The 23,012-nt window shown below is 42.5% G+C and overlaps 2 protein-coding genes across 3 annotated transcripts in view; one reads left to right on the forward strand and one right to left on the reverse strand.

Annotated features, from left to right (window-relative positions):
* Positions 571-2,656, reverse strand: LOC108637142 (basic salivary proline-rich protein 2-like). The gene is made up of 2 exons (XM_018055246.1): positions 2,096-2,656; positions 571-1,195 (listed from the first exon to the last, which is right to left on the reverse strand). Exons 1-2 carry the CDS (start codon positions 2,630-2,632, stop codon positions 1,151-1,153), a joined length of 582 nt encoding a protein of 193 aa, XP_017910735.1. The 5' UTR covers positions 2,633-2,656; the 3' UTR covers positions 571-1,150.
* Positions 1,825-23,012, forward strand: part of SPTBN1 (spectrin beta, non-erythrocytic 1) — a 210,708-nt gene continuing 189,520 nt past the window's right edge. The window contains exon 1 of one of the 2 annotated variants that reach the window (XM_018055241.1): positions 1,825-2,057. The gene's annotated coding sequence lies outside the window, so the exon portion shown is untranslated. Of the gene's footprint in view, positions 2,058-2,734; positions 2,756-23,012 lie in introns of those variants that run through there. The other variant, XM_018055242.1, reaches the window with a different exon arrangement.

The raw sequence follows: 23,012 nt of genomic DNA on the forward strand, positions 1-23,012 counted from the left end.
ATTTCTCAGTACTGCCATTGTTTTCTTTGGTATTTCATTAACATTGTGTGTTGTGGGGGGAGGGGCTGGGGCTCTGGCACAAAATAAGTGAAAGGAAACAACTTTTATTTCTAGTTGGATTTCCCCTTACCAAATAAGGGCAGCCACAGACATGTTGATTCTGTTCAACAAATATTTTTTGAGTACCTTTTAAATGCCTACTATGTACAAACAATGGACAAAGAAACCTGCCCTTTGAGAGTTCACCTGGCTGTGGTGATCAGCCTTGTGAGAAAAATGTTAAATTATTTGCCTTCCTCAATTTTTTTCATACAGTTCAAATATAAACTTTGGTCAAACATTCAAGCATATGGTGAAGGCCTGAAAGGAAGGATCATCTTCACTTTGCTGGGATGATTTTGTTTAGTTTTATTTTAAAATATTCATTAAAACTACATACAAAAATACAGTAAATCTACCAGGTCCACTGATTTGCGATAAAAGCATGATCGCAAATCAGTGGACCTGGTTGATTTATAGATCTCTCATGGTCTATTATTATTGTTATTATTTTAAAAAAATTTTTTTTAATTTAGGGTTTGAGGGTCATATCTTCAGGAGAAAAGCCTTAAGGCTTTAAAAACAAACAACGGAGAAAGACATCTTCCCTCGGAAGGCTACACTGCCGCCTTGGGCACTTACAGAGCAGGCAGAAAGTCAGTTTCTCCAGACTGTTTTCTGAAGAGCGTTTCTATTTGTGGTCCTGGTGATGACACCATCTTTTCTCTTCAATAGTGGCGGTTCCAGAATTTCTACATAGCCTGAGGGATTGGCAGGGTGAGCAAACTGGTTGAGAACCTGCTCGCACACTCGCCGAAATCTCGAGGAAACGTCCGGTGTCAGTCTCACGGTATGTGGGTAAGGGGAGAACTCAGCCCTCCCGCCATCGCGGGGTCGCCAGTGCACCGGGGCCGCCCCCACTCCCCGGGAGCGCCTCGGGAAGGGGCACCCGAACCAGGCTAAAGTGAGCGTTGGGGCGTTAGGCGAGGGAGGCAAGAGTTGCACGAACCACTTGTGGGGTCTATTACAGCTACCGCGAGGGAAAGGGTGAAAAATCACTCATGAAGGACGAAGATGTTGACTTCGCCGAGCAACAACCGTCCTCCTTCCATCACCCAGGTTCGTCACCATCGCTCTTCATCAGGCCAGGCAGAACCTATAAGGCATCAACCACCTAGATCTAAAACTAAACCAACCAAACGACTTTCCAAAGCCTCCCTCCACGCGCTCTCTCCATCGCGTTTCAAACGCTAACGTCGCGGGCAAAGACGCTGCACAAGTCACGTAGAAAATTAGGCTGCCCCTTTCCATGGCGATAATCGAATTAGCCTCAAATGAAACGTGAAATTGGACTTCGCCGGCTGTAGGGACAAAGCCCCCACCGTCCCTTGGCTCGGAGAGCGCGGCGGCTGTGCCCACCCTGCCCAGGCCAGCCCCGGCCAGTACCGGCGGCAGGGGACAAGGTCGGCGCTGGGCCAGGGCAGAGCCTCCGCGGGGAGAGCGTGGACGCGCCCGAGGTTCGGGTCGCGCGCGGAACAGGCGCCGGGTGGGCGACTGCGGGGCTCTGGTCGAGCGCGGAGGTCCGGCGCTAGCGAGCCACCGAGGAGGGAGGAGCGCAGGGCCGGGCTAGAGGGTGTGCGGGAGAGAGCGTGTGAGCGCGCGCGTGTGCGCGCGCCCGGCGCCAGCCCGTCCGCGTCCGCGCGCTCCTCTCCCCGCCCCTCGCCCCCTCCCTGCAGCTCCCTCCCCTCCTTCCCCCGCCCCGCGCTCCAGCCCAGCCCCCGGAATCAGTGCAGCTGTTGCCGTGCAGGCTGCGGATTCCTCCAGTCCCTCCCTCGGCCGCCTCTCCGCCCGGAGCGAGCGCGCAGCCCCGCGCAGCAGCGCCCACTGGTCCCGTCCTGTGAGCCCCGGCCCCAGCCGCGGACAGCCCCGCGGAGTCGCCTCCCGGCCCACCCGCCCGGCCGCCGAGGAGCGGGAGGAGGACGGGACCCCGGCGCCCCCAACCCCCCTATCCGCGGGAGGTAGGTAGGGGGCCGGAGGCTGGAAGATGCCAACTCACTGGGGCTGCCTCCCGGGCTGGCTCCGGGGCGGTGGGAGGAGGGGCGCGGGCCCAGGCCGGGAGGACGCCGCTGCCCCGCCGCTGCCCTACGCCCGGGGACCGGCGTGGGGGCAGGGAAGCTGCAGAACCTGGGCGGGGGCGGCGCGGGGAGCCAGGTCCCCAGTGCTTCTGAGTACGCCGGCGGTGCGGGGCGGGGGTCGGCGGTCTTCTCAGTGAGGTGGCTGCACAGCCGCGGTGCAACCCGCGGCCGCCTAGCCTCATCCCCGGACGTATCGGGGCCGATTCCTCGTTTCTCCCTCCGCCACCTCTTCCCTCCAGCCGGGGGCCGCTGCGCGGGGGTGGTTGCGGAGTGGGCAGACGCAAGGGTCTATTTTCAGGTGCCCTCCCTCTAGCCCCGGCTGGTGGCGAGCGGGGGCGGCGTTGACAGGGCCGGGCTCTGAGCGTAACGGTACGGGGGATGCGGCCAGGCGTGGTCCCGGCTGCGCCGCGCTGCAGCTGAACCGGAGGCGGCGGCCCGGCGCCCCCACTCCCGCCCATCCTCACTCCCGCCCCCCGCCCTCCCTGCGGTCCCTGCTCTCCCAGGGCTGGGCGGGAGCCGCCTCGGGGCGCGGAGCTGCCGCTGCGCCCGCCCTTCAGCTCCTGCCACCCTCTCTTCAACAGGTTTGTGCCAACGCGGGGACCCTCCGGGCCTGACTTTGGGGAGGTGGGCTGGAAGCCCCTCTGGTCATCAGCCCTCACATCACGCCCGCGGCCGTCTTTTGCGGGGAGCCTTCCCTTTGTTTTTGTGATAGGAAAGATGCCAAGTGCCTGCCATCAGATAGGGGTGGGGGGGAGGAGTGTTGTGGGGCTCGGTACGCAAGCTGTGCCCGTTATTTTTCCAGTCAAAAGCTGGGCGAGATAGTGAGTGAGGAGAGGGCGAGTGGGGGGGGGGTGCTTCGGCGGAGGAGGAAAATGGATTCAGTAGCGTTTATCTGGACGGGGATGTGATTTTTTGGCAAGATGGATGGCTCCCGTTGCCTTCGCCGTGATGCAGCACAATGCACCAGTATCGCAGCCTCCCTTGCTTCTCGCTGGCGGGGCTTGGCACGGCCACTGGGCGCCTGCGGCCCCCGCCCGGCCCCACCCAGGCCCAGGGCTGCCCTTGGCTGAGACGCGGAGCCGCTTCTACCTTGTCATGCTGCTTCAGCTGGATGGGGCGTCAGGAGGACCAGGTCACCTAGCTGTGAGGGGGGGAGGCTTCTCTTGGGGTGACCCCCGGCTGCCTCGCCTGTTGGCCGTTTGGGATGAAGGGGTGTCCTGCAGTGCTAATGCGGGGCAGAGGGAGTCGGCCTGCGGCTGCGGACCGGAATGTAATCTCTAACCGAGGGACCTGAGCCGCCGTAGGGAGGGGCTGCGGGGAGGACCCGGCCCCAGCGGTGTGCGGAGGCCATGGTGCAGTCTGTATTGGGAGTCTCAGCGTCTTTTTGTGGATCACCTGTAATCCGTAAACCACAACCCAACTCTCCATCAATTTCATCATATTTGGAAAGTTGATGTTTATTAATTGAAGCGTTACAGCTACGGCATTACCTCTTTGATCAACACTGAGTATGAATTTTTCCTATAGGAAACCATTTTTTGAAATGAAACAATTGATATATTTTTAGTTCATATGTCCCTGAGATATTTTTAAAAGATATTAACATGAAGTAGATTGTTTTAAAGGGAATTTACATACGTTTTTGACGCATGGTAAATGATTTCTTTAACCTGTATTTGTTTTAGTCGTTTGCTTTTTCTGTATTCAAATACAATGACATATTTGGATTCTTTATTAAGGATTATTTAGTAAATGAGTGTTATGATTGATGATACATTGGTATTCAGGTTGCTTTTGATAGACGGGTTAAGTCTACCGTCATGAATAGTGGGATTGTGGTAGTAACTAACTGCGTTTGTTTGTTTATATGTATGTATATTTTTATACACATTTTTTTGCAGATGGGGAGTGGGTGGAGAAGGGCAGACCACCAAGGCCTGTGTGGCTCTATCTGGGTAGAAGGAGACGTTCCAGCGTCCTTGTCTATTTAGTCTGGGGTAATACACAAGGAATTTCCCTTCTAAATGCCACTTCTACAGTTCAGCGTGGAATGGCCAATGGGATACATTTCAGATTGCACCCCTCGGCTCTTCTAGAATGTAGAGGTGAAAAGGGAATTTCAGTGTGCTAATTGGAAAGAAGATCAGTGTTTCAAAGCAAGGGTGTGTCTGCTTTTATTTTTTAGATCTCTAATTAGTCCAGGTTAATGGCATTTGATTTTCTGTAGACCAGCCACAGAAGTAGAATCTACGGCAGATTGTGTGGTTTATGTGCCTCATTTTGAGTTTCAATAATAGAGGGCCATTAAAATATAGAATTTCTTAGATTTGGGCTTCGTTGATGTGCTGGTTGTATAAAATCACGTTGCATTGAAATGTTTGGGAGTATTGTTTCCATGGATTATCCAAACATTTTGGATTTACTATGTTGTAAGAATATATCCTGTGTTGATGTCACCAGAGGTTTAGCTGTTCTGACTTAACCAGGTGCAGAATTCCGTTAGGTCAAGCTCTTTGTAGCTCTGTTGGCCCTGGTCTGACCAGAACCTTCATCAGAGAGAATGAGAAGCATCGGGCCAATGAAGAAAAATGCTTGGTGGTCTCCTGCTGTGCAGGCTTTCAGTAAAGAGCATCCCTTGGATGAGAGTAGTAACAACTGTCTGTGATGTTGTTGGAGCAAGGGACAAGACCTTGCTCACTTGTGACAGACACATCCTTAGCAGAGACTTGACAGTGGCAGAGTTTCCCTGGAAGAGTACTGGAGTGGTTATTTTGTCTTGCTGTATGGACGTATGGCTTTTCATGTAGAAATACTCTTTTGAGATGGGAGGATTTTAAGTACTACTAAACAAACATAGATATGACAAGTGGAAATTATTTGATATTTTTATTGAGATAGTAAACTTCATTTTAAAAGCATGCTCTTAGAATTTTAAAGCCCAACATATATATTTTTTACATGCAGTGATGTGATACTCCATAATTATGTTGTTCTCGCCACCACTATCTACATTATAATCAAGGCTTAATTAATGCTCTGTGAATATCATTTATGGTTGTCCTGTTGGGAATGTAAACCATTATTCCATAAGAAAAGAGCTAATACCTAGGCTGGAAGAGCTACTTCTATAGCTCTGTGGAGGTGAGTAAAACCTCTCATGGAGTTCTCTTATAAATTTTCAGTCTGCTGTTTTCCCAAAGCACCTTGTCTTTGCAAAAGACCTGGTTAAGTATTCTTGATTTTTGGATACAGGTATCCTGTATCCAAGTTTTTGTAGTGTAGGAATAATGTCATCAACCTCTACTTTGGGGGCAGAATGAAACTATCTCTACTCTTATATTTATATTTTTAAACATCACCAGAGAAGGCATTTTCATGATTTCTCGCTGTAATCCTGAGGTTCAGCACAGGATCATTTATAAAGTGGACGCTTGTTGTGTATGCAGATTCTTAGAGGCCCAGTCCTCCCAAATAGCATTTGCATTTTAACGTGACCCCTCAGCGATTTGTATGCACATTAAATCAAAAAACTGCTCTACACCTTCAGCTAAGGGACTTCCATATCAAAAGGTTCCTTCTGGTATCTTACTTTTGTCTTTTGCTGAAGTATCAGCACATTTCCCCCCTTGCATCATTAAGAAATTGATACACATACTATATTTAATACAGAAATACTTTTTAAAGTTTTTCTGTAACTTTTAGGTGGAAGAGTTCTATTTATTAATATTATGTTTATTTAGACGCGTCAATTTCTTTAGATTGTTTTCTAAAACACCTCTAAAGTTGAAAAAAACAATCTTCTCCTCCTTCTCCAGAAGATGGTGTTAGCTTTGAGACAGCAAAACTGGAGTCCAGGAAGCTAAACCCCTGAGCTCTACCTCTGGCATCTTGTTTTTTCTCATCAGCTGTTTTTCCTGGTATATTCAATATCCTGACCATCTGGCCCATTTTTTCCCCCTTACAGTTGTTTTTTATTAAGTGATTTGTATATACAGAATAATGCTCATAAAAGGTACTACTGAATCACAAACCAGTGAACGCACAGGCAGTCACCACCTAGTTCAAGAAGAAGAAACTGTTATACACTCGGAGTCACCCATGTGCCCCCCTGTCATCCCATCTGAAACAACCACAGCCCTGAATTTTGTGTTTATCATTCCTTTGATCTTCTTTATGGGCTATCCATTTTAAAAGTCTTATTTATTTTTGTATGTTTCTGAACTTTATATTATATAAATGAAATCCTACTTTATGTATTCTTCTGCGACTTGTCCTTTTAGATTAACATTCCTGAGATTCATTCATTTTGTTGCTGTAGTTCATTCATTTTCATTGCTGTGTAGTATTCCATCATGACTTATTTATTCTTTCTACTGTAGATGGAGATTTGGATTGATTCTAGTTTTTTTTTTTTCCCTCCTTTTATAAAAGGATGGCTATGAACGGGTCCTCTGCATGTCTCTTATTAAGTATGTAGGGGTACATGCATATGCACACAAACATGTTATTTTTCTCTCCTTCTCAGGAATGAAATTTGCTGGATCATAGGGTATGTGCATCACCAGCCTTACTAGATAATGCCAGAGTGATTGTACTAATTATATTCCTACTAGAAGTGTATAGCTGTTACAGTTGTTCTACAACCGTGCCAGACTTCAAAATGTTTTCCAGTAATACTTGTGAAATGTTATCTCATTATGTTCTTTATTTGCAGTTTCCCTGATTATTGGACGTTAAGTATATATTATTGACCTTTTGGGGTCTTTCTTTTGTGAAGTCCTAATTTAGTCATTAGTCTGTATTTCTTTTAGCTATTTTCTGATTGATTGATTTAATATATATTGCCTTATAATCCCTTGTGGATTTCATGCGTTGCAAAAACTACTTCCCGGTTTATGTTTTATTTTAAACTGTGGTTTCTTTTGATGAGCAATCACTCATAATTTCAGTAGAGTCATAATCAGGTTTTGTCCCTTAAGGTTTGTGAGGATGATTATGTTATTGCAGAATAACTTCCCTTAGCATGGGGAGAGCTTAGATTTTAGAGTCAAATAAATCTGGGCTCATATCCTAAATGTTATTATATACCAGCCATGTGCTCACATCTAGGTCCTTGGGTTAGTTCATTACTCTTGAAACCACAGTTTCCTCATAAGTAAAAAGGGAATGATACTTCCTCATACAGTTGTGAGACAGCGGCATACAGTCCTGGGCACATAGTAGGTGTTTAGCTGGTAACAGTTTCATTCCTTTCTCTTTGGACTACAAGCTGTACACTGACCCCCTCTTGGAGTGTTTTCTCAAAACTACCTTAACATTTTTATGTCAAAAGAGCTTTATTATTTTATTTTTTTAAATTTTCTGTTACCAGTGAAATTTTTATATTGAGTAACAGGCTGTGCAGGACCACTTAGTAAAAACTCTTTGTCAGTTCAGTTCAGTTTCCTGTTCTTGAAAGGAGTGTAATTATTGTTCTTTTACCAAGAAGCATTTATATGAATGTAATGCCTTTGCTCCTACTCTAAGTTACTTTCCAGTATGGTTTTTAATGCAGTAAATAATTATTAAGTACTTTCTCTTGCCAAGACTTGTCATTGAGTTAGGATGATGGTGGTGTGGGCTGACCTACAGTTGAGTAAGAATCAGTTTCTGAATCCGAGGACTGTATACTCCTACTGTATAGAATATGCCCTGTTGCTGTGATGGAGGACCCTGCCCACCCTGAGCCAGGCTGAGGAGATCACAGGGCAGGCGGGAGGAGGGCTGGACGTTTGTGACAGTCGCCAGCCTCAAGACAACCTGGCTCTTACAGAAGAGCAGGTTTGGACACTGGTGTTATGGTACAGGAAGTTCCCATGATGGAATTTTCCAACATGTACTTTCCTCTTCCATACAATAAAGTCTTCAACCGGAAAAAAAAAAAAAAAAAAAAAAAAGAATATGCTCTGTATGTGTAGAAGATAAAAGATCGTTTACTGACCAGGTGTATGACTTCAGCAAGCCATTAATCCTTCTGGTCTCAGATCTAAATTTATAAAATGAAAAACTTAGGTGAAATCATGAAGAAATGAAGTGGTACTTGCTCAATTGTGTCCTATTCTTTGTGACCCCAAGGACTGTAGCCCGCCAGGCTCCTCTGCCCACGGGACTCTTCAGGCAAGATATTGGAGTGAGTTCCCATTCCTTTCTCCAGGGGATCTTCCATAGTGAAGGTTAAACTGTGCCACAAGGGCACCCCATAGAAAATCAGTCAGGGTACTCTTTCCACAGAGCTGATCTAGAGCCCCAGAAACTCTCCACACAGTGTTTGAATCAGGAACTACCAGCTGATCGTATCTGCTACTTAGTTTTGAAGATTCATCTAAAATTCTGTGATGATAGTTGAGTAACACAACACTTGAGCTATGTCCAAAACACATGGAACAGAGAGAAACTAGAAGCAGGGAGACAGGAATGAGGTGATGGTGGGAGTCCAGAGTTTAAGGGAGCAAGTGATGGTGGAGGCTGAGAGAATGAGGAGGGAAGGGCTGGGAGAAAGGTTGTGAAGACCGGATCCTTTGCTGACTCTTTGTAGGGTGACTGGATGGGAGTGGACCTGAGTAGATGAGAGATAAAATAAAGAGTTCATATTTGAATAATGACAGAGAACATGGTCGTCATCATGATGAGAGAAATAGACAAGTGAAGGGGAAGAGTGGATATCTCATTGGGAAGAAAATCAGTTTTCTTTAACTGTGCTGAATTTGAGGTTCTGGAAGAAGTCTTAGTGGAGGTAATGTTCGAGAAATTGAAGGAGACAAGTCAGGGCTAGGGTGACTGGGGAGAGGCTGTTGGATGTGGGGGTCCCAAGCCTTAGGCCCTGGAATTCCTCCACCAGATCACTCCATGCACTGATCCTGGGCAAGCTGCCTTGACCCATCTTCAAGCCCCAGTATCTTCATTTGCAAAATGGTAGCAATGAGTTTCTGTCACAAAGGACTAAGAAAGTTGAGTGGAATAATCCAGTGCCCATCACCATGCATTTTAATTGTCATAAAATGTGGAAGTTTTGCTTAGTTTGTGTCACCTTTATGCTTCCTTTCAAATAAGTAGTTTGATTTATTCAGGAAAGATACATTCCCATAAGCAATACCATCTTGCAGCTAAATAATGCTAAGTTTAGTCTATATTAAACTTGTCCCTATGTCTAAATTATAGGAAAGGCAAATCTGATTACTACTTATTTTTAATAAACAAGAAAACGCTAAAACCCTAGTGCTTAGGGAAAGGATAGGAACATAGTTTATAAAAAAATGTAACAACAAAGCCAGTAACCATATTCAGTTGTTCAGACTCAGCAGTAATATGAAATATTAACTAGAACAGTTAATTTTTCACTTGAACTGGTAGATAGGTAATGTTCTCTGGGATGCTGTGAGATTGGACCTCTGCATCACTTGTTGGAAGAATATTTGAATTAAGACAATCATTAGTACAGTAATAATATACATGTATTTATATATATATATATAAAACCAAAAAGATAAAAGTTTATACCATTTGGACTGAAATTCCCCTTGTAGTTCTGTAATCGAAAGAAAGAATTAAAAATAATGACAGGTTTTTAAACAAGAATTTTCTTAGCAATATTAATAGTGAAAAAGCAAATATGGCATAGTCAAATATATTATGGAGCAGTACATAGGATGGAATTCAATGTACTGCTTAAAAAGAATGGTTTGTTAGAGTCTTACTGAAAAGGGCAAATGCTAACAATATAATATTCAGTGGAAATATCTCTACGCAAAACTGTATAATATGGTGTAACTCCTGTTTTGTTATATTAAATAAAAGCCTGGAAGGAAATACGTGAAAATGTTAATGGTTTGCTTTGGATGGTAGGTTGATGGATGATTTCCTTTCTTGTATGAAAGGAAATTCCTATGACTTAATGTTTCTCATTTGGAGTTTTAAAATATTTTACAAATAGGAGTGAAATAAATAATAGAATAGACTACCATAAGGATCATTTTTTTCATAGCCAAAAAATCAATCAACCCTTTAATTTTTAAAAAAAGAAAAAAGTAAGCCTGGCCAGATGTAGATTATTGTTAGGAAATAGTTTAAGATTCCAAAGGATTGTCATATCTGTCTTCTGCTCTTATGTGGAGCAGCGGGAAGACATCAGCAGTGTAAGTCACTTCTGAAGTGAGAGTTTGAGAGGGCTAGAGCATTCGCATATGCTGGGATGCTAGCTTGACTTCATAGTCTACATCAGTTTAAAGAGTGGGGAAGACCAGTTTTCTCTTATTATGTCCAAACTGCACAGTTGCTCGAAGAGAGCAGTGGAATTTTGTGACGTATTTGTTCTCACTTGTAGAAGCCCAAACACTACTGCTGGAGCTGATTTTGTAACCATTAGACCATCAGGTTGCATTGGAATTGGCCAGAAATGCAGAAAAAATTCCAAGTGAAAATGTTAAAATAAATATGACTTCCGATTTAGATTTTCTTCCAGTTAATGGTTTCTTGGCATTTTGAGAATATTCAGTCTAAGAGTAGGAGGAATGAATTTTAATACTATCCTTTTTTTATGAAAATAGATTCTTATATAATGTTATATATGATATTTCTGTATGCATATAATGATATCTTTTTGTCTGTGTGTCACATAAATGAGAAAGAGATGTATGTGATTGAAAATCGTCAGCCATGAAGGGAGACAAAGGACTATTTTAAGACTTTTTAAGTGGGGAATTTTATTGAGATAGTGGTTTGAAGGTGGATCCCAGAAATGAGTCACTTTGTCCGTAGCTGGTGAGGGAAATGTTTGAGAGGAAATAATATTATTAATGTTTTCTGCTTTATGGTCCAAGCACTCAACTGTACTCAGTTCAGTTCAGCTCAGCTCAGTCGCTCAGTAGTGTCCGACTCTTTGCTACCACATAAATCACAGCACGCCAGGCCTCCCTGTCCATCACCAACTCCTGGAGTCCACTCAAACCCATGTCCATCAAGTCAGTGATGCCATCCAACCATCTCATCCTCTGTCGTCCCCTTCTCCTCCTGCCCTCAATCTTTCCCAGCGTCTCTGCTTTAGAATCTGGAGTGCCTTGCTGGTTCTGATCTTCTAACATATTAACTTGAAGCCATTAGCTAGTCAATAAAATCTGTATCAGAATATAATTAGAAATTTTTTAAATCCAACAGATGAACTAGGAAATTTAGAACGATATATACTTAGAATTCCTATTTTTGAAGTGCGTATGTTCAGTGTTTAATTTGTATAATTAAATATATCTCTGCTTAGTAAGTTCATTAGCCTAACAGTGCTTATCTCTGGGTATGGGATTGTGGAAGAATTCTAATTTCATCTCTTCATATTTTGGAAAATACTTAGCAATAAACTTTTGGCCTTTATCAAGAACATCCTGACACTTCCTGTAACCTCATTTTAGCTGGATAAAGACTAATGAATGAAATAATTAATTAGCTAAATATACTCTGTTTGTTTCTATTGGGGCTTTAAGAAATGCAGCATTCATAGTACTGAAGGTGTAAAGAATGATGAAGTTTTGAAAAGATTTTCCATTCCTCATTTAAATATGCAGTTTGTTAGAGCCTTGCCATTTCCGTAGAGTGTGGGAAAAGATGCAGAAACTGGGCCACAGGGGAGCCTGATAGGAGCATCCTCTGGGTGGAGGCCAAGCCTTTGGTTCTAGATGAAATTTTTTTGTTGTTTTCCTACCCTCTTGGGTGGCTGTTTCAGGGATAATTTTTGTCCAGGTATATTTGCTTCAGGGCCAAATCTAAATATTCATGGGCTACACATTTTTCTGGAATGTTCTTCACCAGCTATACAGAAACTTTGGGGTGGGACAGGACATATTTTTATTGTGCTCTAGGGCTTTTTTCCCCTTTTATTTAAAGGGGAAGGAACACCTAGATTCTTCTTTAAGACAATTCTTATTTATTTTTCTCTGTGATGTTTAAACATTTTCCTTTGTATTTTTTAATCTGTAGCACGGCAGTGCTCTGATAGTACAATTGTCTTAAAAGTTAAAATACTCATTTTTTCCACCTTTTTAGAATCCTTGAATTTTTGACAGTGTCTGCTAATTTATACAGTAAGCATAGTTTTTTTTCTGAACAATTTATGAAGAATATATACTTTCAAAAACTGTAAATTAGCACAAAATCATCACAAAATAAATTTTTTTTTAAATGTCAGGAACTTCCCTGGTGGTCCAGTGGTTAAGAAGCTGCCTAGCAGTGTGGGGTACATGGGTTCAGTCCATGATGGAGGAACTAATATACCAGATGCCGCGAAGCAGCTCAGCCCTTGTGCCACAACTTCTGAGCCCCGGTGCCACAACTAGAGAATCCCTGAGCGGTAGCAAAATGTGGTAACAGTCTTCGTGTTGCAGTGAAGATCCATGTGCCACAGCGAAGACCTTTGCTCCTGTTGTTCAGTCTCTCAGTCATGTCCGACTCTGCGACCCCATGGACTGCAGCAGGCTAGACTTCCCTGTCCTTCACCATCTCCTGGAACTTGCTCAAACTCATGTTTGTTGAGTCAGTGATGCCATCCAACCATCTCATCCTCTGTCATCCCCTTCTCCTCTTGCCCTCAATTTTTCCCAGCGTCAGGATCTTTTCTAATGAGTCTGCTCTTCTCATTAGGTGGCCACAGTTTTGGAACTTCAGCTTCAGCATCAGTCCTTCCAATGAATATTCAGGACTGATTTCCTTCAGGATTGACTGATTTGATCTCCTTGCTGTCCAAGGGACTCTCAAGGGTCTTCTCTAACACCACAGTTCAAAAGCATCAATTCTTCGGTGCTTAGTCTTCTTTATGGTCCAACTCTCACATCTGTACATGACTACTGGAAAAATCAGAGCTTTGACTAGATGGACATTTGTTGGCAAAGTGATGTCTCTGCTTCTTAATATGCTGTCTAGGTTGGTCATAGCTTTTCTTCCCAGGAGTAAGCGTCTTTTAATTTCATGGCTGCAGTCATCATCTACAGCAGTTTTGGAGCCCAAGAAATAAAGTCTGTCACAGTTTCCATTGTTTCCCCACCTATTTGCCAGGGACTAATGGGACTGGATGCCATGAACTAATGGGACTAGATTACATGATCTTCGTTTTTTGAATGTTTTCACATTCAAAGCTGTTTTGAATGCCAGCTTTTTCACTCTGCTCTTTCACTTTTATCAAGAGGCTATTTAGTTCCTCTTCACTTTCTGCCATATGGGTAGTGACATCTGCATATGTGAGGTTATTGGTATTTCTCCTGGAAATCTTGATTCCAGCTTGTGCTTCATCCGGCCTGACATTTCTCATGATGTACTCTGCATATAAGTTAAATAAGCAGGGTGACAATATACAGCCTCGCTATACTCCTTTCCCAACTTGGAACCAGTCCGTTGTTCCGTGTCTGGTTCTAACTGTTGCTTCTTGACCTGCATATAGGATTCTCAGGAGCAGGTCAGGTGGTCTGGTATTCCCCTCTCTTAAAGAATTTTCCACAGTTTGTTGTGATCCACACAGTCAAAGGCTTTAGCGTAGTCAGTGAAGCAGAAGTAGATGTTTTTCTGGAACTCTCTTGCTAAGACCTCAGTCAGTTCAGTTCAGTCGCTCAGTAGTGTCCGACTCTTTGCTACCACATAAATCACAGCACGCCTGGCCTCCCTGTCCATCACCAACTCCTGGAGTCCACTCAAACCCATGTCCATCAAGTCAGTGATGCCATCCAACCATCTCATCCTCTGTCGTCCGCTTCTCCTCCTGCCCCCAATCCCTCCCAGCATCAGAGTTTTTTCCAATGAGTCAACTCTTCTCATGAGGTGGCCAAAGTACTGGACTTTCAGCTTTAGCATCATTCCTTCCAAAGAAATCCCAGGGTTGATCTCCTTCAGAATGGACTGGTTGGATCTCCTTGCAGTCCAAGGGACTCTCAAGAGTCTTCTCCAACACCACAGTTCAAAAGCACCAATTTTTCGGCACTCAGCCTTCTTCACAGTCCAACTCTCACATCCATACATGACCACAGGAAAAACCATAGCCTTGACTAAATGGACCTTAGTCGGCAAAGTAATGTCTTTGCTTTTGAATATGCTATCTAGGTTGGTCATAACTTTTCTTCCAAGGAGTAAGCGTCTTTTAATTTCATGGCTGCAGTCACCATCTGCAGTGATTTTGGAGCCCCCCAAAATAAAGTCTGACACTGTTTCCACTGTTTCCCCATCTATTTCCCATGAAGTGATGGGACCGGATGCAGTGATCTTCATTTTCTGAATGTTGAGCTTTAGGCCAACTTTTTCACTCTCCTCTTTCACTTTCAACAAGAGGCTTTTTAGCTCCTCTTCACTTTCTGCCATAAGGGTGGTGTCATCTGCATATCTGAGGTGAGTGATATTTCTCCTGGCAGTCTTGATTCCAGCTTGTGTTTCTTCCAGTCCAGCGTTTCTCATGATGTACTCTGCATGTAAGTTAAATAAGCAGGGTGACAACGTACAGCCTTGACGTACTCCTTTTCCTATTTGGAACCAGTCTGTTGTTCCATGTCCAGTTCTAACTGTTGCTTCCCGACCTGCATACAGATTTCTCAAGAGGCAGGTCAGGTGGTCTGGTAATCCCATCTCTTTCAGAATTTTCCACAGTTGATTGTGATCCACCCAGTCAAAGGCTTTGGCATAGTCAATAAAGCAGAAATAGATGTTTCTCTGGAACTCTCTTGCTTTTTCCATGATCCAGCAGATGTTGGCAATTTGATCTCTGGTTCCTCTGCCTTTTCTAAAACCAGCTTGAATGTCAGGGAATTCACGGTTCACATATTGCTGAAGCCTGGCTTGGGGAAGTTTGAGCATTACTTTACTAGCATGTGAGATGAGTGCAATTGTGCGGTAGTTTGAGAATTCTTTGGCATTGCCTTTCTTTGGGATTGAAATGAAAACTGACCTTTCCCAGTCCTGTGGCCGCTGCTGAGTTTTCCAAATTTGCTGGCATATTGAGTGCAGCAGTTTCACAGCATCATCTTTCAGGATTTGAAACAGCTCAATTGGAATTCTGTCACGTCCACTAGCTTTGTTCGTAGTGATGCTTTCTAAGGCCCACTTGGCTTCACATTCCAGGATGTCTGGTTCTAGATTAGTGATAACATCATCATGACTATCTGGGTCGTGAAGATCTTTTTTGTACAGTTCTTCTGTGTATTCTTGCCACCTCTTCTTAATATCTTGTGCTTCTGTTAGGTCCATACCATTTCTGTCCTTTATCGAGCCCATCTTTGCATGAAATGTTCCCTTGGTATCTCTAATTTTCTTGAAGAGATCTCTAGTCTTTCCCAATCTGTTGTTTTCCTCTATTTCTTTGCATTGATTGCTAGAGAAGGCTTTCTTATCTCTTCTTGCTATTCTTTGGAACTCTGCATTTAGATGCCTATATCTTTCCTTTTCTCCTTTGCTTTTCGCCTCTCTTCTCTTCACAGCTATTTGTAAGGCCTCCCCAGACAGCCATTTTGCTTTTTTGCAGTTCTTTTCCATGGGGATGGTCTTGATTCCTGTCTCCTGTACAATGTCACGAACTTCCGTCCATAGTTCATCAGGCACTCTATCTATCAGATCTCGGCCCTTAAATCTATTTCTCACTTCCACTGTATAATCATAAGGGATTTGATTTAGGTCATATCAAGACCTAATGCAGCCCAATAAATAAATATTTTTTTTAAATTTCAAAATAATATTTATTTCCTAAAGAATACATATTGTAGAGCATATGGAAAATAAACATAAACACAAAGAAGAAAATTGAAGTTACTGACTCCATTTGGTGACCCCAGAAACATGCACTTGTCTTTTTGATGTTTGTCTTTTAAACCCCTTTTCCGTCTGTACGTATTTGTTCATCTCATAAATGAGGATCAATTCTCATACCTTAAGCTCAATATGTGAAGTTTTTGCAGTCTAAATCATCCCTTGAAATTTATCAGCCTTCCAGTTTGTACACAAAGCATGACAGGACATAGTATCTTATTATTACTGTTCATGTTTAAAACTGTGGCTTATGGATACTGTTGGTTTCCCTGAGTTGTTTTAGTGATGCAGGTGTTAAGGAAAATGGCAAAGATTTAGAGAACCCCAAATGTGCTTATTATAGATACTTCCTTTAGAAATTGTTTTACAGTGGAAAAGTACCAGAAATTAAGTTCTCATTAGATAATGTGTGCTTTCTGTTTTGTTTTGAGAGGAATTCCCATCAGGGTTGCATGAATTCCCTTGAGTGAGATCCCTCTATGCTTCAGACAACATCTGATTTTATTTCTGTCTTCAGATTTCAGAGTCTGAAACAGCTACCCTAGAAAGTGTTGTTGATAGGATGGAGGTGGTTATCATAATCTTGGTTTTAAATGTAATAAATTTTACGGGGTTGGGTTTGGTGGTAACTGTTGAAAGCACACAGTAGGGCTCTGCTTTCCTAGGGTCTTTCTGTTAGCTGAACTGTTGAGAGTTCTGTCTTTGGATCCAGAATCTATTTATAGGAGAAAAGGCGGTATTGCATACTTGATTATGCAGACCTGTTCCTTAAGTCGTGGGGCAGCCGATGGATGTGATGCGGATCTCGCTGGCGCTTCTCTGTTGCCTTAATTCTAGTAGTTGGCCTCTTGAACTCCTGAAGAAAGTGGTAAAATGATTTCTACATGTGCTGAGGGAATGAGGGTGTGGGAAGAGGGGAGAAATGCCCTTTCATTGGAAGAGAAAGAAAGCCTTTGCCATCAATTTCTGTGAGGTTCTTTGTGGTTCTCACTTGGGTTGGTTGGTCCCAAGGAAAAGTGGCAAATGACCTTGTTCCCATGTTTATACACTAAGGCCAGTGGTAGCTCCTTGTGCAGTTTAGAAGGGAGATCTGAGCTGGGCCCAATGATGGATGGAGCAGGGCTGGGTAGATGGATGGAGCAAGTTTAGGTGATGGAACTCAGATACTACATTGTGTGGACTTAACTCTCCCCAAATGAGGAATTCTTCAGAAACTCCCAATCTGATGGGAACCATTCTCTTTGAGGGTGGCCAAATGCTTGATGGCTAATGTGTCTGGGCTGACTGAAGCGTGGAGCTGGGAGGGATCTCAGCTGACCTACAGGCAGCTACAGACATTGAGTCTTGACACAAGGGGAGGCATTGAGCCAAGACAGTGCCCAGAGTCTGGCCCTGGTACCCCAGGGTAGGGAGAGCAGGAGGCTGGAATGTAGCATTGTCTGGGCCTCTGACTGGGTGAGCACACCTGACACTGTTTTAGAAGGTGATGGTCAGCGCTATCAGTCGGGAGACTTCTCTGAAAGGGGTCTGGTCCTTCTCACAGTGAGGCTGACAACTCTGCTGCCAGCTGTCCTTAAATACCCATCTTATCTCCTGGGGCGGAGTCCAGGAAGCACCCTGAACCTGGAGCAGAGACATTTGTGTGCCATTTGAGCAGAGGAGAAACCAGGGCACACTTTGTGTTTTATTCTCGTTTTATTTAAGGTAGGTTTTGTGTGTGTGTGTGTGCGTGCGTGTGCGTGTGCGTGTGTGTGTGTGTGTGTGTTTTCTGGTTTTACGTCGGCATCCGCTGCTAAAAGAGTTCCTGAGTTTTCCTGATAATCAGGATGATTTCTCATTTTGAAAGGATTGTTTTGCTTTGGAAGTATGTGTTCCTCACAGTAAGAACATCAGCTTTCATCCTAGTTCCAAAAATCTCCTCTGATTCAGAAAGGATGAAAGTTTAATTAGAGAGCAGGCTAATTTATTGTCTTGTTCCTGAGGAAGACTGTTTCTTGTCTGTCAGTTGAGTTTAATATATCTTTATATATGTATATTTATAAATATATATTTCCACCTCTCAAGGATGATTTTGTTAGTATACATTTACATGAATATTTTAATCTAAATTATAGTATATATTTCCTTTGGACTATACCCTTGTTGAAATGAATTTGTTCCCATGAAATAAATATATCTTTAGTGGGTCATGCTTGAGAACTGCTTCACAGTCTTCTCAACTTTTGAAGTGAGTAGTTATTTCATGTAGAGCGTGTGTCGATAGCTGGCCTATCACTGGAATGCTGTGCAGCTGTGCAGAGCATAAGGATCAAATGTGCTAATTAAATATATATATATTTTAGCAAGAATGGAATGTAACAGCGTGTGGCTAACCATTCCAGTTTGTTTTTGAAGAGTACTTTTTTGGGGGGGGCCAAATATGAACAATCAGAGAGTACATTGACTTCGAAGATGGAATGCTATGTTAAATCGTTCTTTTCATGGAGGTAATGGGACTCATTAAATACTGAAATTATCCTGTAAAATACACTCTGATTAATAATCTGCCTCAAAATGTAGGCAGTGGCAGCACGCCTGGGGTCTAACATCTGCAGTCAGGGTTTGAACTTGCTTTTGTCCTGCTGTATCAGTTCTCCTCCTTGGCTGCTGGGTACTCAGCCTTTCTCAGAGCACTGTCACACAGCATTTCCTCCCAGTTTGGATAATAATCTGATCCATCTTTTAGGAACCCATGTGAATTAGATCATGTGGATTTAGCTGCATCCACGCAGATGGTGGTCTGATTTTTTTTTTTTTTGTCAGACATTGTGCAAAGTGAACCAATGGGAATAAATGGCAGGTTGGTTGTGTAATGTGGCAACATTTTACTTAGTGTGTCTTTAAAGATAAGTGGGGTGAGATTCCAGCAAAACTGTGCATAAAAAGTCAGAATGTGTTGGAGAACTGCCAAGACTGGGAGCAAGCTGTGTGACGAGCACTGATGCAGCTTTGTCCTGTCTTAAAATAGCCACCATTTAACAAAATATCTTGAAACTTGTCATTTCACTTGAGCAAATAAGTGAAACAGAGGTGGTGGCTTTCATGTTTAGTTTAGCAAGGTTTATTTTTACTAATTTATCTTTTTGTTCCAGTAATCTTAAATCTTGTGACGATATGGAGGCAAATATTTCTGTGTAACATCAAATCTCGAGTGGTTTTCCCTGGACTAATGAGACCTCACGTGGAGCGTCCTCTATCCCTCCTATTCCACTCACTGCAAAATATGCGGTCTTTGTGGTTTGAATGAAAATCGGGACCCTGAAGTTAAAAAAAAAACTCCTATATTTTATATATCTGCTAATCATTTTGATATGAATTATTGATGGTTGGATGCTAAAACATTGTAGAAGTAAAGCAAAAGGCCTTGGTTACTGTCCTGCAAATTTTATTTTTCCTTTGCTTACTCACTTTTTGACTTCGTTCACTGGCCATTTGTCTGCAGTACTTGATTCTTATGTGTATCGATGTGCTTTGTAACTGTAGCCTTTCAATTTTTTTTTAATTGAAAGTCTTGTTTTTTTAAGTCAACATGATAAAAACAAGGTGGGTGTGGGGCGGAGATGTGCAGTCTTGCTGTGCGTGTCAATTGGAGCCTGATGGTGACATGAACAGCACATGTGGGGGAGCTGAGGGGGCTGGATGAAGGCAGGGGGCTGCCCATGTGGATAATCTGAACAACCTATCAGTTTGGGTTCTATGAAGATGAAATTTTCTGAAATACAGTATTTGGATTACTGAGTGGAAATAAAAATGGAGGATTTAGATGTTAAATATAATATGAAAACAGTGAATGAACTTTATCTTAAAGGGCTTGTATACAAACCAAGTTCCTAGTAAGAATTTTCTAAAAGTTTGTATTAACAGATATCTTAAATATTCTCTAATTTAAAATCCATTGGAAGTCTGGACTTAGAACTAATTGTAGTAATTTTATAGCTTTTTAGGGGACCATGCAAATGGCCTTGTTTCTTTTATGTTGCCGTCTTCAGATTTATATTTTGAATTTTGCTTTGGCACTTTTAGTATCTTATATATGTTTCAGAGGGCTTCTCCTTGTATAGAGACATCATTTCTGGCTCTATGTAGGTGCCTCATACAGAGGCAGATACTTAATAATTCTTAGGCGTTTGGTTAGTAGAGTTCGCGTTACTTTTCTAGGTGTGTTTCAGAATCTTTGAAGAACATTTTGTTTTTTTACAACATGAAAAAGTTTTGTAGAAATTGTGGAGATACTTCTCACAAGTATTGATCTTTTTCATTCTTAAATGACGAATTCTCTATGTGCTATGGTTGACATATGGGAAAATCTATGATTTCTAAATTTTTTAAATTATGTTTTTTCACTTCCCTTCTTTTACACATTCCGTGTCTTTTAAAACATGCTCTTGAATAGCCATACTGGTAAGTTGAGTTCAGAAGGTGTGAAATGTGAGCCAGAGCCAGCAGCCTTCCCTTTTAACTTATACCATAGTCTGATCTGCTTGTGAGACTCCATTTTAGGTTGTTTTCATTTCAAATCATTCCTTTAATATGGCACAAGAGTTCAGTCATTCCCTGTAAACAGTGAAAAGCAAGCAAAAAGGAAAATATTTGAATATCCCTTTTCTGGGTTATGGTCTAAATTAGAAAATTTTTCATTTCAATTTTATACATGCATATTGCATTTTATCTCTCTCTGTATGCCTTGTGTTGTCAGAGCTTATAAGACTAGGAACAAATAAAGTTAGCATTTAAAGTATTCCAGACATACAAGTTTACAAGAATTTGCTTATGTTTGTTGGGAGATCCACAGAACAGACCCATGGTTTTAATTGGTTCTTTGTGCCCTGTGAAGGCAGATGGAAACATTACAGACATCTGCTGTAGATGGCAGTGGGGTGGACAGGTGAGGACCACATGGAAGTTCATACCAGGGGTAGGTGGAGCAGTGAGTTGGTTTATGAAATGCTAGCTGCCTTAGATGTTTCTACAGCTGTTGTCAGCTAGCTGAAAATAAATTGAACTTGTTGAAATGGGAAGAATTTGGCTGTCTGAATAGGCTTAGATAAAATACTGCTTCAGATGCCTATAAAAATGTCTATTGTAACATTATTATATTAGAAAAAAATGGTGATAACCCAAATGTCTGTCATTGGTAAATTAGAGGAAGGAATATTATGGAGACAGTACAATATAGTGGTTTAGAGTGCTCACCCAGAGGCTGCCTGGGTCTGGACCCCAGCTATCCCGTGGAGTCACTTTGTGACCTTGGGCAAGTCATTAACCATACTCTGTCTCAGTTTCCTCATCTGTAAGATGGGGTCAGTTGTAGTACAGACCTTGGAGAGTTACTGTGAGGATTAAGTATGTTAATGTAAGTGAAGAGATGAGTCTAATTCCTGGCAAATAAGTAGCTATTAGTTTTTATTAGACTGATAAAAATACTGTTATTGAAAACCTCCTAATAACATGGAACAGTTTTTAAAATAAAGGGAAGAAAGCAGAAGACGGGATTATATAAATGATGTGATTTCAACTCTATAGAAAAACAAAGAAAAAAAACAAAGGAAAAGAGATAAGAAAAAGGCAAGTATTAATTTTGAGGGGAGAGTAATAGGCTGACTTGTGATTTTTGCTTTTGTGTCGTTGCTTTTCTGTATTTTCCAGTGTTCTACAGTGAGTGCATCTTACTTTTATAGTTTGAAAAAGTAAACTTTTTTTTGAGATGTGCCTGTTACCCTTCGTAAGTGATTAGTATATTGATTATAAGAACATCCTGTTTATTCTTTAAAAGCTCAAGGGCTTTCATTTGGAAGTTTGCCCCTTTTTGATTCTATAATACTTTCACATTCGCATTAGAGTAATGATACTCCAAACTATTTTTTTAAGCTTCCTGATTTAGATATTTCTACTAATTCAGACTAGCAGTATAACAAAAAGAATATAGACACCTATAGTTACATAAATACCATGTATTAGTGGTATGATCTTAGGCAAATTAATAGAGTTTTGGTTTTCTCATGTGAAATGGAGATGTGAAAAGTTACCTACCAACTATCACAGAATCAAGATTAAAAGTAGCAGTCTGTACACTGTTTCTGAGTCTGGCACAGTATGGGCACTGGTTGAGCGATATTACTGCTGTCACTTCTACTTGTACCAACAAACTAAAGTACAGGCAAACTAAACTTGGCCACTTCAGTTTAGTCCATGCCATGGTATTTAGTTTTAGCTCACTGATGTTTTGTTCTTAAGATTCTGTAGGCCAAAGTGGCGGAGAAGGCAATGGCAACCCACTTCAGTACTCTTGCCTGGAAAATCCCGTGGACAGAGGAGCCTGGTAGGCTGCAGTCCATGGGGTCGCTAAGAGTTAGACGCGACTGAGCGACTTCACTTTCATGCATTGGAGAAGGAAATGGCAGCCCACTCCAGTGTTCTTGCCTGGAGAATCCCATCGACGGGGGAGCCTGGTGGGCTGCCATCTGTGGGGTCGCACAGAATCGGACACGACTGAAGCAACTTAGCAACAGCAGCAGCAGACCAAAGTGGCCTTCTTAAAGATGCATTCTCATTGTATCTATCTACCTTCCCATCCTTCACATATTTCTATCTCTATATGTATCTTGTCTCTTAAGTCAACTCATTGATTTAAGAAAATCCATCCCCCGCCTCCCCACAAAGCGTATTAGGCAAGGTAACTGGTGCTGCAGTAACAGACATCTCCAAAGGTTCAGTGGTACAGAGGTGCATTCCTCATGCATACTCTGTGGCCATCATAGGATGGCAGGGTGCTCTTCCCCCATTTTCTCTCCCTCAAGAATTCTGACTGATGGGTCCATGTGAGTTAGTAGCCAGAACTAGTCACATGACCTTGCCCAGGTGCAGGGAGAGCAAGGCAAGTGTAATATGGGTACCCACGTGACCAGAAAGAGAGGAGATTGGGTATGTGTGGGCATTAAAAGTTTCTGACCAATCATAGAAGATAGTGTAGGTAGTATGATCTAACTCGGCATTCCTTATCAA

Source organism: Capra hircus, chromosome 11 (genome assembly GCF_001704415.2).
Source record: "Capra hircus breed San Clemente chromosome 11, ASM170441v1, whole genome shotgun sequence".
Classification (NCBI taxonomy): domain Eukaryota; kingdom Metazoa; phylum Chordata; class Mammalia; order Artiodactyla; family Bovidae; genus Capra; species Capra hircus.